This window comes from Danio rerio, chromosome 10 (assembly GCF_052040795.2).
Source record: "Danio rerio strain M-AB ecotype USA chromosome 10, GRCz13ab, whole genome shotgun sequence".
In the NCBI taxonomy this organism is placed as follows: Eukaryota; Metazoa; Chordata; class Actinopteri; order Cypriniformes; family Danionidae; genus Danio; species Danio rerio.
In genome coordinates this window covers 7,235,954-7,253,067 of record NC_141030.1, presented here as the reverse complement: position 1 = coordinate 7,253,067, position 17,114 = coordinate 7,235,954, and the positions used below count along the sequence as shown (strand labels likewise).

Below are 17,114 nucleotides of genomic sequence, written 5' to 3'. Positions count from 1 at the left end.
ACCACCTAGCAACCACTTAGGACACCCTAGCAACCGTCTAGCAACACCTTAGCAACCACCTAGCAACACCTTAGCACATGCTAATTCGTGTTAGAATCATGCTAACAACATGCTAATTCATGCTAGAATCATGCTAACAACATGCTAACTTCATGCTAGAATCATGCTAATTCATGATAAAATCGTGCTAGTAACATGCCAATTCATGCTAGAATCATCCTAGTAACATGCTAATTCATACTGGAATCATGCTAGTAACATGCTAATTCATGCTAGAATCATGCTAATAACATGCTAATGTATACTAGAATCATGCTAGTAACATGCTAATTCATACTAGACTCATGCTAGTGACATGCTAATTCATACTAGAATCATGCTAGTGACATGCTAGTTCATACTAGAATCTTGCTAATAACATGCTAATTCATGCTAGAATCATGCTAATAACATGCTAATTCATGCTAGAATCATGGTAGTAACATGCTAATTTTACTACAATCATGCTAATAACACACTAATTCATGCTAGAATTATGCTAGTAACATGCTGAATCGTGCTAGAATCATGCTAATTCATGCTAATAACATGCTAATCCATGCTAGAATCGTACTAATAAGATGCTAATTCATGCTAATAACATGCTAATCTATGCTAGAATCATGCTAATAACATGCTACTTATACTTTTTCAAACTGTTTTTAAACTAAATAAACTATTACCAACAGGCTTTGTCAAGCCAGCCTCAAAGTTTGTCTCGACGAACTTTACTGTCTAGTTATTATTCTGCTTCTTTCTTCTGAGACTAATTTTAAAGTCTATCTCCTCCTAACCCTTTCAAGCTTCATACCTCAAACTTTCGTCAAACCTTCAAACTGGTCTGACTCGGGTTGCTATATCTTTTCCGACTGATCCGACTTTCGGTTTTCCGAAAAACGACCCGGAAAATTCCCAAAATTCCCATTGACTTAACATTGGGTCAAACTTTGTGACTTCATAACTCTGCATCAGACTGTCCTACAGACTTCTAACTGGGCTCATTTAACTCAGTCTAGCCAGCAGCCAATAACTGATGACCTTTAAACTTACTAGCCACTCCCTAGCAACCACTTTTGGCACCCTAGCAACTGTCCCATAGACTTCCATTGTAAAAGACTGCCATTGACTTAACATTGAGTCAACCTTTGTGAGCTCATAACTCTGCATCAGACTGTCCTACAGACTAGAGTCAGGCCCCATTCAACTCAGTCTAGTCAGCAGCCAATCACTGATGACCTTTAGACTTACTAGCCACTCCCTAGCAACCACTTATGGCACCCTAGCAACTGTCCCGTAGACTTCTATTCAAAAGACTCTCATTGACTTAACATGGGATCAAACTTTGTGAGCTCATAACTCTGCATCAGACTGTCATACAGACTAATGGCTGAGCTCATTTAACTCAGTCTACCAAACTGCCAATAACTGATGAGCTTTTAACTTTCTAGCCACACCCCTAACTACCACATACTGCACCCTAGCAACTGTCCCGTAGACTTCTATTACAAAAGACTCTCATTGACTTAACATGGGATCAAACTTTGTAAGCTCATAACTCTGCATCAGACTGTCATAGAGACTAATGGCTGAGCTCATTTAACTCAGTCTAGCCAGCAGCCAATCACTGATGGCCTTTTAACTTTCTAGCCACACCCCTAACTACCACATACTGCACCCTAGCAACTGTCCTATAGAATGTAATTAGCTGTGCTATCAAATGCTTATAATTCTAACATGCTAATGACATGCCAATCATGCTAGCAACATGCTACTCATATGCTAATCATGCTAATGACATGCTAACTCATACTGGAAACATGCTAATGACATGCTAATTTGTACTAGAATCATGCTAGTAACATGCTAATTCAAACTAGACTCATGTTAATAACTGGCCTACATGCATATCTTTGCATAGCAGTGTCCTATTGACTTGGGGGATGGCTCATCTGACTCAGACAACCAATGAGCATCTCAATATGATAATGAAGCTCACAAGCCACGCCCCCAAATTGATTCCATAGACTTCCATTAAAATAGGCCAAGATGCATATCTTTGCATAGCAGTGTCATAGAGACATGGGGGTTGGTTCATTCGACTAAGACAACCAACCACATTCAAGTTCACTCTGTAACCTCGCCCATAGCAACAAAACAGAGTACCCTAGCAACCATTCATCAACAGCTATATCTCAGCATCAGAACATCGTAGAGACTTGGAGATTGGCTCGTTTGACTCATGCTAGCAAACGGAACTTCCTATATGCTACACATGCTAGCAGTGACTAGCTACATGCTAATATTGACTAGCCCAGTACTGTAACTTGCTAGAAATGCTTACTAAGTATAAATGTTTTATCAATCATGTATGTGAGGCTTGCCTAGTAACCAACCAGGGTACCCTAGCAACTGCCTAGCAACCACCCAAATTACCCTAGCAACCGCCTAGCAACCACCTAGCAACGGCCTAGTAATGCCTTAGTAAGGGCCTAGCGACCACTCAGGACACCCTAGCAACCGCCTAGCAACGCCTTAGCAACCACTCAGAATACCTTAGCAACCACCTAGCAACACCTTAGCAACCACCTAGCAACCACTTGGGACACCTTAGCAACCGCCTAGCAACACCTTAGCAACCACCTAGCAACCACTCAGAACACCCTAGCAACTGCCTAGCAACGCCTTAGCAACCACCTAGCAACCACTCAGGACACCCTAGCAACCACCTAGCAACACCTTAGCAACCACCTAGCAACCACTCAAGACACCCTAGCAACCACCTAGCAACGCCTTAGTAACCACTCAGAACACCCTAGCAACCATCTAGCAACTACTTAGGACACCTTAGCAACCACCTAGCAACACCTTAGCAACCACCTAGCAACCACTCAGAACACCCTAGCAACCGCCTAGCAACACCTTAGCAACTACCTAGCAACCACTTAGGACACCCTAGCAACCCCCTAGCAACACCTTAGCAACCACCTAGCAACCACTTAGGACACCCTAGCAACCGCCTAGCAACACCTTAGCAACCACCTAGCAACACCTTAGCAACCACCTAGCAACCACTCAGGACACCTTAGCAACCACCTAGCAACACCTTAGCAACCACCTAGCAACCACTCAGAACACCCTAGCAACCGCCTAGAAACACCTTAGCAACCACCTAGCAACCACTCAGGACACCCTAGCAACCACCTAGCAACACCTTAGCAACCACTCAGAATACCCTAGCAACCACCTAGCAACCACTTAGGACACCTTAGCAACCACCTAGCAACACCTTAGCAACCACTCAGAACACCCTAGCAACCGCCTAGCAACACCTTAGCAACCACCTAGCAACCACTCAGAATACCCTAGTGACCACCTTGCAACACCTTAGTAACCACTTAGCAACTAGTCAGAACACCTTAGCAACTGCCTAGCACCACCTTAGCAACCACCTAGCAACCACTCAAAACACCCTAGCAACCGTCTAGCAACACCCTAGCAACCACCTAGCAACTACTCAGACCACCTTAGCAACTGCCTTGCACCACCTTAGCAACCACCTAGCAACCACTTAAAACACCCTAGCAACCGCCTAGTAAAATGCTAATTCATGCTAGAATCATGCTAACAACATGCTAATTCATGCTAGAATCATGCTAGTAACATGCTAATTTATGCTAGATTTATGCTAACAACATGCTAATTCATGCTAGAATCATGCTAGTAACATGCTAATTCATGCTAGAATCATGCTAACAACATGCTAATTCATGTAAGAATCATGCTACTAACATGCTAATTCATGCTAGAATTATCCTAGTAGCATGCTAATTCATGCTAGAATCATGCTAGTAACATGCTAATTCAACCACTTCAAACTTTCAGATTCGGCTTTTCAAGCCACCATAAAGTTTGTCCTCAAACTTTAATATCTAGTTCATGTTACGATACTATACCAGCTGAAGTATTGTGATACCAAGTAGTATTGTAATGCTGTAATTCATAACTCAAATCTATTAAATAAAGAAAATTGTCAGAAATATTATATTTTAAAATGTTATAATAGGCCTACTTGAATTGAATTTATAATTCCTTCATTATTAAAAAAAAATGTCACTTTACCTAAAATGTATTGATTTATTTAGTTTATTTTGTAGATAACTGACCAGCAAAAATACATTAAAATAAAGATACAAATATACCAAACGAAATGAGTTGCTAAAAAGCATTTTTTGCAAGAAATTAGGCTAAATGAAGTGGTAAAAAAAATTCTCAACATTTCCTGTTGCTATTTTGTGTTTTCCATCTATTGTTTTTTTTTTTTTTCATCCATTACTTTCCTTCCTTATCTGCAATTGCCCCTCTGGCTCCATCGCTAACTGTATTACAGAAAAAAAAAACTAATGTTTTGCTTCTTACACTTTACATACCTGAAACTTGCCTACAGCACTTATTCATTGTTGCACTTATAGTTGTGTAAATTGCTTCCTTGTCCTCATTTGTAAATGTAAATGTATTAGTCTTATCAGGTAACAATCCAAAATAATTCAAAATCTTAATCTAGATAGATGCTTAATCCTTATTGGTAGAACCCAAACTAAATCTATCTCCAACTTTTTTCTCTCTCTTTGAGATTTTTTTTTAGCTTTATTTGGTTGAAATGTTTTGTTTATGATGTATTTTTTTCTTTGTTTGTGTAAAGTATCGTAATTTATTTTCTATAACGTTTCGTCTGAGAAAGAACATAAAAGAGTTTGAAATGGTTGTGTTTTTACAGTCCACCTCTCTCAAAGACCAAGAGACACCCCTATTACCCCTCTGCTGACTGAAGATATTTGAGTTCTGTCAAGGTGGTGTTTGTCAGTGACACGGGAAGATGCTGCAGCAGATACTGATCGACATGTACATTGAGCCGGATCTCCTGGCTGAGCTGAACGAGGAACAGAAACAAGTTCTCTTCTTTAAAATGAGAGAAGAACAGATCAGGAGATGGAAAGAAAGAGAGACACAGCTGGAGAAACAGGAAGCCGCACGTGCCAAAGCCAAAAAAGGTTTTTATTTCCACAAACATTTTGTCATTAAGATGTGAATAAGCAGTTAAGTTGAGATCTATGCAATGCTGTTTTCTAGCCAAACCTGCAATCATTTGAATTAAAAATACTTTTCTGTTTAAGATCACTGTTTCGTAGGGATGTAACGGTATCAGAATTTCACGGTATGGTAATACCTCGGTATGAATGTCACGGTACGGTATTTATTGAATCATTTATAGGAAAAAAACAAAACTTATGAAAATACTCCAAAAAAGTGCCAAAAGTGTCAATGACATACAAATTAGTCATCTATCTGTAAGCTTTGAAACAGGAACTTCAATTTTAATAACAAAAAATTATTAAACCATGTAAAAAAAAAAAAAGTTTCAATTTAGTATTGTTGAAAACTCATCACATTCAACATTTAATCACTCACTCACTCACTTAGATAGAGATGGGTTTTAAAGAAAATTATCATATAAATATAATCTGGTAAAAGCTGGTATCTCTGGGTATTTACAATGTCCCCTGAAACAGAAAAAAACCCTCTTATTTGGGACTGAGGTTTCTGGGACAGAGATATGACTTGGCCCAGGTTGACAGCAGTGGGTAACGTTGTGCATTGTCTTCAGCATGAGTGAGATAGAGGTCTCTTTGCGGTACAAGTCAATGTCTGCATCAATCTGAACTATTCTGCTGTCCCCATGACTGTTATTAGTCGTGTTCCCTCAACTTGCAGGCACGTGCACACATAGGGCTCAACCTGTGCAGTGCACATGCCCTTTTTAGTCTTGGATAGAAAGTGCCCTTCCAAAATGATCAAAAGTGCCCTCGTGACGCGACACACCCTCTGTCCCGCCCTTCTGTAGGCGAGCAACAACACCGCTTTTGAGTATGCGCGCTCAACCCCCCCTCCCCGCTTTACAGTACGCGCGCGACAACACAGCTGATCAGTACGCGTGCGACAACACAGCTGATCAACACGCGCGCGACAACACCGCTATTCCGCATTACTGGATCTGTAGCGACAAAAGACCGCAAGGGATGATGGCCAAGCCTGGGCTGATGGGAATTGTAGTTTCCGCTACCTCCCGTTCGCATCATTCGCCTGAGCAAATTTTCTCAGAAGACCTATAGTTTTACTGAGTCATGCGACTACGGTAATATCGAAAAAAATTAATATTGCGGTATGACGGTATTTACAATACCGTTACATCCCTACTGTTTCGTCATATCACACAATAAAGGGACAGTGAAAATAGGGTTGGGCGATGTCGACCAATTTGACATCTTACAATGTCTAATATGAAACATCAGGATGAATGATGGGATTGTCTTCGTAGGCTACGATTAATTAATTATGAATAATTATTTAATTCATAAAGAATTAATTATTAGTTATTAGCCTACCGTTTCAACTACCTGACCCACATGGTCTTTATTTTACTCATAACCAAATCATAAATAAATAAAATTACACGCAAATCACCACCTGTCAATCACTTTTTCCGCGGGACTCGGCATGAATAGGCAGAGTGATCTGTCTGAGGTTTTCGCTAAAATTACTAAGTACAAGCGTGAAAGCGAAAGATTGAAGCAGTGTACTGACGCTGTGACGTGTTAACTGACACAAGATTATTAAATATCACCTTCAACAACTATAGTAAGACAGGATTCAGCGGTACATTCTTGATAAACTGTTCGACGTGCACTGCTCTCTGAGGTTTTGTGCTCAAAGCACCCGCAGTCACCTGGAGCTCAAACGTGCGCGTATAGTGTGGAGGGAGATCTTTTCAGAATTGCTATATGAAATGCCAGTGTGTGTATATTTCGCGAGTGGGTTGCTGCTGCGACGAAGGCGGGGCAGAGGATCGTGTTGCTGGCTCAGCATTGTGATGTCTATCTGCCGTCGGCGATTGAAAACTGAAAATTCAGCTATCATTTATTAACTCTTCACTTGTTCAAAACCTATTTGCGCTTTCTTCTTCTCTTTAACACAAAAGAAGATATTTTTTTAAAATGTTGCTTGCTGGCACCCATTGACTCCCATAGTAATTTTATTTCTTAAGGCTCCTACACACTGGGACGCTTTTCGTTTGTGTTTATCATCAGCGTTTCACAAGACGTTTTTCCGTATACAAACCCAAGCAATTTTCACTGGCGTCAAGCAGAAGAGTATGCAAAATCACTCCTTATCATTAGATGGCGCTACACAACTTTAAGCTTCTGACACCCAACACATAAGATAAGGAAGAGAGGAAGTCAAAATGCTGCTGCAAGGCTTTACACGGTTGTTGCTAGAGCGAATACGTTTGCGGCCGGAAGTTAACGAGAAATATTTCTATTACTTATTAAATTTCTCATTTGTTGTATTTTATAAACGTCTACCCCCAACCCTAAACCCAACCGTCACAGTAATGTAAAAACAGTTGTTGTTATACAGTGTCATTAAAAAAAAGCTGCTTTATTAATGTGTATATCGCACTTCTGGCCGGCCGCATATCCAATCTAGACTTTACCGCTTTAAACAGGTGCCAAAAAACATGACCACGTTACACCAGTTTTACGCGCTTAGCACTGATTGCCTGTACACTATCGAGTTACTTTTAAAATTCTTCTCTTGGTTTTTACATTTCTACAAGGCCTGGCACTAACTTATCCTGTTGATTGAGCATCAGCCTGCTCGGTCTCTTCGGTAATCTAACCAGAGATTGTGAAGCCATGCACAAGGGAACGTTAGGCGGGGAGAACTAGCTCATTTGTATCAAAGGCACAGGCAACAAAAACAGCTACAATGTCTCAACATCTCAAGTTTCCCATTTTTAAAAAGGTATAATAAATAATCTGATGGGTTTTTTGAGCTGAAACTTTACAGGCACATTCTAGAGACACAAAAGACTTGTATTAAATCCTGAAAAAGGGGTAAAATAGGTGCCCTTTAAGAAAACTTTTAAAATTAAGACAATCAAAAACTTTAACTACAGGTCCATGGGCGGTGGAAGACTAATGTTAAGTTAATGTATTTACTAGCATGGAATAAGAATGAAAAACACTTGCACAGCATTTATTAATCATAGTTTAACATTCAGTAATGCGTTATTAAAATCTAAAGTTGTGCATGTTAGCATTAGTTACACTATGGGGTTTGTTGAGTCCATGAATCTAAATGGCTGATGAAGATACTTTTGGGTCGTTCATACAGAATGTGTCTGCATCTAAAAATGGTGAGACACCAAGGTCAAGAGTGATTTTGAAAGTCCACATGAGATCTGAATTTGCAATGTTTATTTTGCTAGCGGTCATTGTTATTTTTATAGTGAGTTATTAATCTGTGCAAGTTATAATCCATTGAAAAAAAAACTGTTTGTTTTGTTAATCTTTAATAAAAGTTGGACCATTCGCTTCAGTGTATGAATTGTCGATTTTTCTGTTGATGTCAACCTGAGGGATTCTAAAGCAAGTGCATATTAAAACACTCCTTTAACCTTTTAGTTTGATGTGAGAGAATGATGTGCAAAAGAAAGCCACACTCATACTTAATATTCCGTTTTGGTTGGAAGTACATCAACATACTAAAATAAAAGTCTCAGTCACGGAGACCTTTAAAAAGCTCCACCAAGATTTAACACCTCTGGAGGTGATTATTTAAGAAATCATTTTATGGTCGGAATTACTATTATTATTATTTTTTTAGTCTAGCATTTTTTCTCCGGAACTGTCATGCCCTAAACTAGACGCATTGGTTTAACCTCAGCACAACTAAAACCATAATAACCAAGAAGTAGGTAGCACATCATTATTGTTGATGTAACTAGCTAATGTATTTATTTTGTTTTATTTATTTATTTGAAAGCATTTTTGTATTTATCTCAAATTGTACTATTATCATTATTTTTGTTTTATTGTTAATATTTAATTTTTATTTTACATGTTACAGTACATGTTTTACAAGAAAAGTGGCTATGTGTTTGTATGGGTGGGATGGGTGGGGGGTTTTGGGGTTAAATGTTTACAAAAGTTTTCAAAAAAGAAAAAAGCAGAAATTGGACATTTGTATACAACGTATGCTTTCCACTTGTGTTCAATAAATAAAGTTTATAAAAAAAAAAAAAAGCTCCCATTTTGCCATCAAATAAAATAGCTTGCTGCTGTAAACAAGATGAGTGGTGCTGCATTTAAAAGTTCATATGTTTTTAACTTGACACGACATCTCAAAAGAGGCACTGCCAAAAAAGCGAGTGTAATGTTCACACTTATGTCAAGTGCACGTTTACATAGAAAAATGATGGAAATTCATTCAGAGTTAACAAGAACTTACAATTAGCAACTTAACATGAGTGTGTTGTTTATTGTTTTTACATGTTGACATTCATTAACTTATATTTTCAAATAGAGCATTTAGTAAAGGGTTACCATGATATTCATGAGGCATGGCTGGTCACTACGTTCATTCAATGCAAAAAAATATTGTCAGTAGTGTGAATGTTTTGAAATAAATGTAATTTATGCAGTTTCAGGGAAGAGTGTGTCGTGGATGAAGGGTCTGGATGATGATGTTTGGGTTTGGGTGATGGGAGAACATCAAAATGACAAACCCTATGATCAAGTCTGTGATGAGATCATGGCCCAGAGAGCAGCCCTGCAGGCCCAGAGAGAGGCTGAGGAACTCAGGTAAAACAACTGTATTATTCACCTTATTCTTCGTAGATGAGCGGGCGCAGCCATTTGAATATTTCGACTCGAGACTTCCGGTCTCATTCACTTTCATTCATTCTTAGACATTAAAAACTGCTCGTTTCTCTGTTTTATGTTGCAAACTGATATTTCCTTATTATATTGTTCTACTTGGTTTGTATAGTCATGCAAATTTAATTTTTTTTTATAATAATTTTTTAGGGGTTTTCACCTTTATTGATAGGACAGTGGAGATGTAGAGACAGGGAAGTGTGGGGAGCAGAGATAGGGGAAGGATCAGCAAAGGACCTCGAGATAGGAATCGAACTCTGGTCGCTGCGAGCACCTCGGTGCTATGTGTCGACGCACAAACCACTAGGCTATTAGCGCCAACTAGTCATGCAAACATTTGTTTGTAGAGTAATTAGTTTGACCGTTAATTATTCCTAGTCATTTCTCCCATAGACGATTGAATCTGAAGTTCTAAAACAAGCGCAAAAACAAGCGCACTTCCGCATTTTAGAATAAGGTCAATAGCTTTCATTAATGACGCAACCACAATTATTATTTGATGAAATACAGCATGAGAATCTGAAATATTAGTATATATTTATGTACTGTCGTTTATATTCTTGGTGCATATAACTTATTTTATTGTGTGTTCTATTTAGGATTTAGACATTAGCCCCTTTCACACAGTGATACCGGTAAATATCCGGAAAATTTCCAGAACGGCTTTACCGGTAAATTAAAAAAAAGCCCTGTTCACACAGGCGAGGACGTTACAGAATTTTTCCGGAAAAAAGCATTCACACATCCATCACAAAATGCCGGTAAATTCTGACATCATTAACTAGAAATGAGCTCTAAACGGTTGCGCTTGTGTTTGTAAACATTTGACTACATCACAAACTCTGTGGATGGATCAGTATTGTGAACAACTCCAATGAAAACATAGAGAAACACTTGCGCATGTCGAGATGTTCAAGATATGTGTGTGTGCTGGCGCTATGGGCGCTCACGGGCACACGCAAAGCTTGAAGGTAAACAAACAACGGATTATCATAAACTTTTTATCGATAATTATTTACACAGTTAGCATTAAGAAGGAACATATACACGTTATCTGACTAACATCTAGCAGCTAAAGGTGTCTGGAAAAATATTCAAGGGCTTTTATTCTCATAAACCGCGCGCACGTGAATGCGTCTGACTGTTCTGATTGGCTAAAGTAGACGTCTCACGTCAGCACGATCTAGACGTGGACGCGCTCTTTCCGGAAATCGTCCTTCTGCGTTCACACAGCGCAGCATTCCGGCAAATTACCGGTAATGTTACAACTTCTCTTTCCGGAAAATAGCCGGAATGAATTTACCGGTATTTTCAAAAAGGGCCCGTTCACACATACAACCTTTCCGGAAAATTGCCGGTAATTTTCCGGAAAGGTCTGTATGTGTAAAAGGGGCTATTGTGTTATGCATATTTTATTTATGTTTATTATAAATATTACTATTGAGATTTTTTTCGGTTTTATTTCAAATCTTAAATGTTTGTTTACTTATCTCCAGTTTGCAATTTTTTGTGCTTAATATATCTACAATTTTCATCTAGGATTATATTGTATTTCGTTTCATCATTACAAATAATAGAGCATTTTATTTTACATTACATTAATAATTTGAAGATTGAATTGCCTCGCATTATCATCAGATTAGATTAGATTATTGTTATGAAATTATTTCAATGACTTTGTTTTAAATTGAACTTAGTGACACTCTGAAATAACACTTATTGTTATTTGACTGAAAATGTATTGCTTGGCATGAACTACAAAGTGATCGACTCTGTCAACACTGGTTAAATATTTTACCGGTTTAATGGAATGTTGCAGCACAGTGCTCCAATACTGTTTCTACTATGCTACTTCCTCCTTATGTTTTTTTCAATAAAACTATTAGACTGAAGTTAAAATAGCATTTTTTTTAATTATTAAACTGCTTTTGTGTAAATCTGTTCAACAAACATATGGTTGCTATTCCCATGATGCAATATGTGCTGTAGATAACTGCACTGAGCAAAAGGGCAGAAGTAAAGCTGAAGAGGCTTCTGTTTACAGTAATAAGGGGATTCAAGTAGAAACATTTTGTTATCATGTCACAGCCACAATAATATCATAAAATATGGGCCCAAGTCCAAATTGATATTTGGCTTAGTTTCATATAATGGAAAATAGGTGAAGAAACCTGTTTGTCTTGGAAAACCTTCCACAAACCATACTAGACAGACAGTAAGAAAAAGGAATTTCTTTTGTGCTGTATGTGAGTATGCAAATGTGAAGGAATTTACCTGGCGTGTTACATAGAATGTTCTCACTGACCTTCATGGCCTCTTTTCATAGCAGCATTTTTCTGTTCTGTGAGTAGTCAGCTACCTCTCATAACCTATGCATATGTGGTTTCTATGTTGTTTTCTCTTACAATTGCCAAGGGTTAAGAAAGCAGCAGAGCTGGAGAAGTGTTTCTCTGGAATATATCTTGAACTGGAGCAGGTTGTATTGTCAGATCAGGAAGTCCAGCAGAAAGCCAAACAGGCTGAGGCTCTTCAACAGAGAAAAGCAGAGGAGGAACTCAAGGTACTGCTGACTCACACCTATGACAAACAGTAACAATCAGTAGCTGTCAATTGATATTGTTTTTTAACCTCATTAATTACAGAATGTGATGAATAATTAGAGGCACATTCATTGTAATTTGCATTATTAATATGTAATTTGACCCCCCCCCCCCAAGAGGGCACACGTTCATAACAAACAAAGGCATAGTTTGATAACACCATGACTAAGCATAGAATCATGGGAGTTGTGGTCATCCTACTGGACTTTTTTTGTGTATTTTAACGAAGTTATTTGACATATTATGCCTTTAGTCTTATTAAATTAGTCCCTAAAGATTATTTAATTATGGTACATAAAATTATCAAGCAGATATTTACAAAAAGCTTCTTTAAAAATGTTTTCAATACAATTTATTAAAGGGGTGGTCCACTATGATTTCATATTTTAAACTTTATTTGATGTGTAATGTAGCTGTGTGAACATAAACAGCATCTGTGAATGTAAAAAGCTCAAAGTTCAATGCAAAGGGAGACCTTGGTTTTTACAGAGTTAGCTTAGCAAAGCCTACAATGAACGAATTTTGGGGACTACAAAAAAATGCTTGCGGGCCTTGTGAGATCACAAACGTACTTTTACCGCACACACACAGCTAAGGGCTGTGGCCAGAGGCGCTGTAACGTTACAGAGAGAGAGCTAAAATGCGGTCCTATTTCCACAGAGCTTCATCTGTTTCTGTATTTGGGCTTCCAAAGGACACGACACAAAGAGAAGTGCTTACAGTTCAATATTAATTATGTTCCAGAGAATTATAAAACACACAGCAAGCATGATTTGACAAAACACAGGTCCAGAATCTCTCCTAGTTCAGTGCTGGATTCGGTTAAAATCTCCTCAAAGCAGAAGCTGTGAACTACAACCTGTAAGTGTTTTTATTTGTTAAAATGGATCATGACATGTACAGTGTCTAGCGTTAACGGTATGCTGTAGCACCGATGTAAACAATGGGTAATGCTGTTTTCCACCACAAATGATTTAGCTACAAATTCATATTTATCAGTCAAACTGCTGTAAACACACACACACACACATACTTCACCGGCGTGTGCAGCCTTTCTCTATGTATGTGCGCGACTTTGCATTGTTTCCTTTTAGGCAGCTTTTCTATGTGTTTTACATCTCAGATTATGAAGTTGCAAAAGATATGTGGATGATTCATATTACTTACACCTGCATATTCCGGATATATGTGAAAGACGTTGTGTAACGCGTTGAGTTAAAAAATACACAATAGCTCACCTGACTCATAGCAGCAGAAAAATAAATCAAGGCTCACACAGGTCTCATCCCACATCTTGTGTTTTATTCTTCTGTAAACAGTGTGACGATATATTACAGAAAATAACTTAATCCGAGCATCAGAGAAAAAGAAAAAGAAAGTCCCGCATAAATGTTACACACATATACAGAAAGTTCACACATTCACACAGACACACGCAATAGCGATGTCTCTTAAATGAGTCGCACCCCATTTTCACTCGTTACAGACACATGTCAGATTTTATTTTAGAGAGCAGGCAGGAGGTTGACTGACTGTTTACACAGCAGAAAAGCGCATGCTTGTACGGGCATGACGTGGAGCTGATCCACGAATCGCTGCAGAGGGAATCAGAGGGCCTTTCAGAGGAACTAGGAAATATCAGTCTGTTTCATGTTAGCTGTGTAGCTGTATATAATCAAAGTGTGATTTATGAAAAAATAAAAAAATAACATGATTTCCTCCTGAATTATTAGACCCCCTGTTTATTTTTTTCCCCAATTTCTGTTTAACGGAGAGAAGATTTCTTCAACACATTTCTAAACATAATAGTTTTAATAACTAATAATAACTAGTTTATTTTATCTTTGCCATGACGACAGTAAATAATATTTTACTAGATATTTTTCTAGACACTTCTATACAGCTTAAAGTGACATTTAAAGGCTTAACTAGGTTAATTAGGTTAACTAGGCAGGTTAGGGTAATTAGGCAAGTTATTGTATAATGATGGTTTGTTCTGTAGACTATCGAAGAAAAAAATAGCCTTAAGGGGCTAATAATTTTTTCCCTAAAATGGTGTTTAAAAAATTTATAATTGCTTTTATTCTAGCCAAAATAAAACAAATAAGACTTTCTCTAGAAAAAGAAATATTATCAGACATACTGTGAACATTTCCTTGCTCTGTTGAACATCATTTGGGAAATATTTAAAAAAGAAAAAAAATCCAAAGGAAGGCTAATAATTCTGACTTCAACTGTGTATGTATGTGTGTGTGTGTGTATATATATATATATATATATATATATATATATATATATATATATATATATATATATATATGTATATATATATATATATATATGTGTGTGTGTGTGTGTGTGCGTGCGTTTGCGTGTGTGTGTGTGTGTGTGTATTGACGAATAATTTCAAACAGGCCAATTAACGGAGATGGATCAATTTTAATAAATGTAATTACTGAAAATGAATCAAAAACAGACTCCCAAGAAGGAAACGAAGCTGGATAGGTCCAAAACATGTGAAGTAGATTTGCAGGTTCGGAGTGACATTTGTCACAGTTTAAATCTGTAGCAGTGAACACGCGAGCCAGTTTACACTAAGACCAGTGAACTCTGTGGACTACTTTGCACAGTAGAATCCCATGACGAGCACATACAGATGATGTTTGGACCTTTTGTAAAGTTTTAACCAAGCCTTACAATTTTAAGTTGAGTCAACTTTTTTTTCTTTTCTTTTTTTTTTTTTTTTACAGTGCAGGTTCTCATAAAATGTGTGCTTTGTTTCAAAGTTGGTCATGGGCATCCAGGGTATGCATCAGTGCTCAGTGCTCATGAATGTGGTGCACACCCTGTACTCACACTGAGGAGAGAAACTGTTGAATAAAGACATTATTCCTGTTTTATATGAGCACAATTGACATGATATGATTTTGAATGAACCACTGCAGGTGTGTGGTCTGTTTCGAGGATGCTTTTGGTTCCTTTCTGCTCGAGTCAAAACCATTGTTGTGTATGGAGTTTGAGGGAGCTTTCACATTTCACCTGAAATACCTTAAATTGTATTCTAAAGATTAATAAAGGTGTCAGGGGGTTTTAGTAATTAATAACTTAATTTATATTTTGTGTAAACTAATACTTTACTTATTGCAGGGGCTTTTTTTTGTTACCCTTTGTTCCCTTTTTCTCCTTTTAAGTTTATTTGTGGTGTGTATTTGTTAAATTTGACCCTGAATTTGCACTGTCTCTGGATGCTTGTTTTTGCTCAGAAAATGGAGCAGGAGGAGAGGCGTAAGGCTGAGGAGGAGCTGAGGAGGCTGGAGCAGGAGAGGAAACAGCAGATTTACCAGTGCCTAAAGGAGGTGCAGAGCAGCAAAAACACACTAGAGGAGGAGGATAAGGACTGGAAGGAGACATGTAAGACAAACCTCATCAGTGCTGAACACTACACCTTATTTTCTTATGAGTTTATTATTTATTGTTATATTTTAACTTGTATTTGTTACATGTACTACCCATTTATGATCTGCATTACTGTACTGGACATTCAGGTGGATCTCTGAATAATCCATTAGTTGACTTTATTTGTAGAAAGTGATTAAAACCCCTTAACTGCAACCCCCACTTTTTGAACATAGACATGAAAATGGCATGTTCAACTTCATAGGTCTCAAACTCAATTCCTGGAGGGCCACAGCTCTGCACAGTTTTGCTCCAACCCTAATTAAGCACAGCTGATCCAACTAGTCTAGGTGTTCAAGACCACTAGACATTACTAGATCAGCTATGTTTGATTAGGGTTAAAGCAAAACTGTCCAAAGCTGCGGCCCTCCAGGTATTGAGTTTGAGACCTAGGACTTAAATGAACGCCAATCTTCAACACTTTGCTATATAGATATAAGCTTAGTCTCATTTTAGACAGATGTACAATTTTTATTTTATTTAAAAGGGTTCAACACAGTTTGGACAGTGTTTTGTGGTGTTTCATTAAAATTGATTCTCTTAAGACATAAATTATTTACAGGTGGTTTGCTGTAGCAAAGTAATGCTCTGATCAATACTCCTGTTGCAAATAAATAAATAACTGTTGCTCAGTAATAATTCCTTAAAATCAATTAAACCATCAAAAAATAGACATTTTAAGCTTTGAAATCATATATAGTTTGTCATGACTGACTTAGGTTTAGACTTTAAAAATGTAACTGCAAACAGTCCAATAGGTGACATATTATAAAATATATTGTATTGAAATATGGTAAAATATTTATTTAGAAGATATAGGCATCATGATTCATGATAGAATCATGATTAGGATTAGACTGACATATAGTGAAGTTATCTTAAGTGTCCCGGTAGCGAGACGGTGACAGTTAAACCTATTGACTTAATTTTCACATTTTTCACATACTGTAGTTTGCTGAATTTTAAGTCAACTTAAAAGTTCAACTTGTCACTTGTCAAGTTTTTTTTTCTTAAAGCAATTAATTGAGCTAACAGTGAACATGTACTTATGTTACAATGTCAACAGCGAACATTTCGAAACCCCTTGGAAGGGAACATGATGATTAGGGCACAGGGATGAACCCTCAATGTTCTGAACGCGTTAGATGTTTTTCTGAAACATGAAATATTTGATTTGGATGTTCATTTAATGTTTTTTTTAATGTAATTTCTTGTTTCAAACTGTCCAGAGAACATTGAAAAG

General features: G+C 37.6%; 2 protein-coding genes across 7 annotated transcripts in view; one reads left to right on the top strand and one right to left on the bottom strand.

The window, feature by feature from the left end:
* The window catches only part of tln1 (talin 1), a 1,269,505-nt gene that overhangs the window by 382,588 nt on the left and 869,803 nt on the right, over positions 1 to 17,114 (bottom strand). The gene's annotated exons all lie outside the window — the stretch shown is intronic.
* sh2d4a (SH2 domain containing 4A) overlaps positions 1 to 17,114 on the top strand; it is a 209,872-nt gene that overhangs the window by 3,667 nt on the left and 189,091 nt on the right. For all 6 annotated transcript variants that reach the window (XR_015500765.1, XR_015500768.1, XR_015500767.1 and 3 more), the window contains 4 exons: positions 4,814 to 5,087; positions 9,581 to 9,740; positions 12,231 to 12,375; positions 15,679 to 15,826. Coding sequence is in view for 2 of the 6 variants with exons in the window: in XM_087270146.1 (XP_087126272.1) it covers positions 4,913 to 5,087; positions 9,581 to 9,740; positions 12,231 to 12,375; positions 15,679 to 15,826 (628 nt within the window). In the remaining 4 variants the exon portion in view is untranslated. The remainder of the gene's footprint in view (positions 1 to 4,813; positions 5,088 to 9,580; positions 9,741 to 12,230; positions 12,376 to 15,678; positions 15,827 to 17,114) is intronic.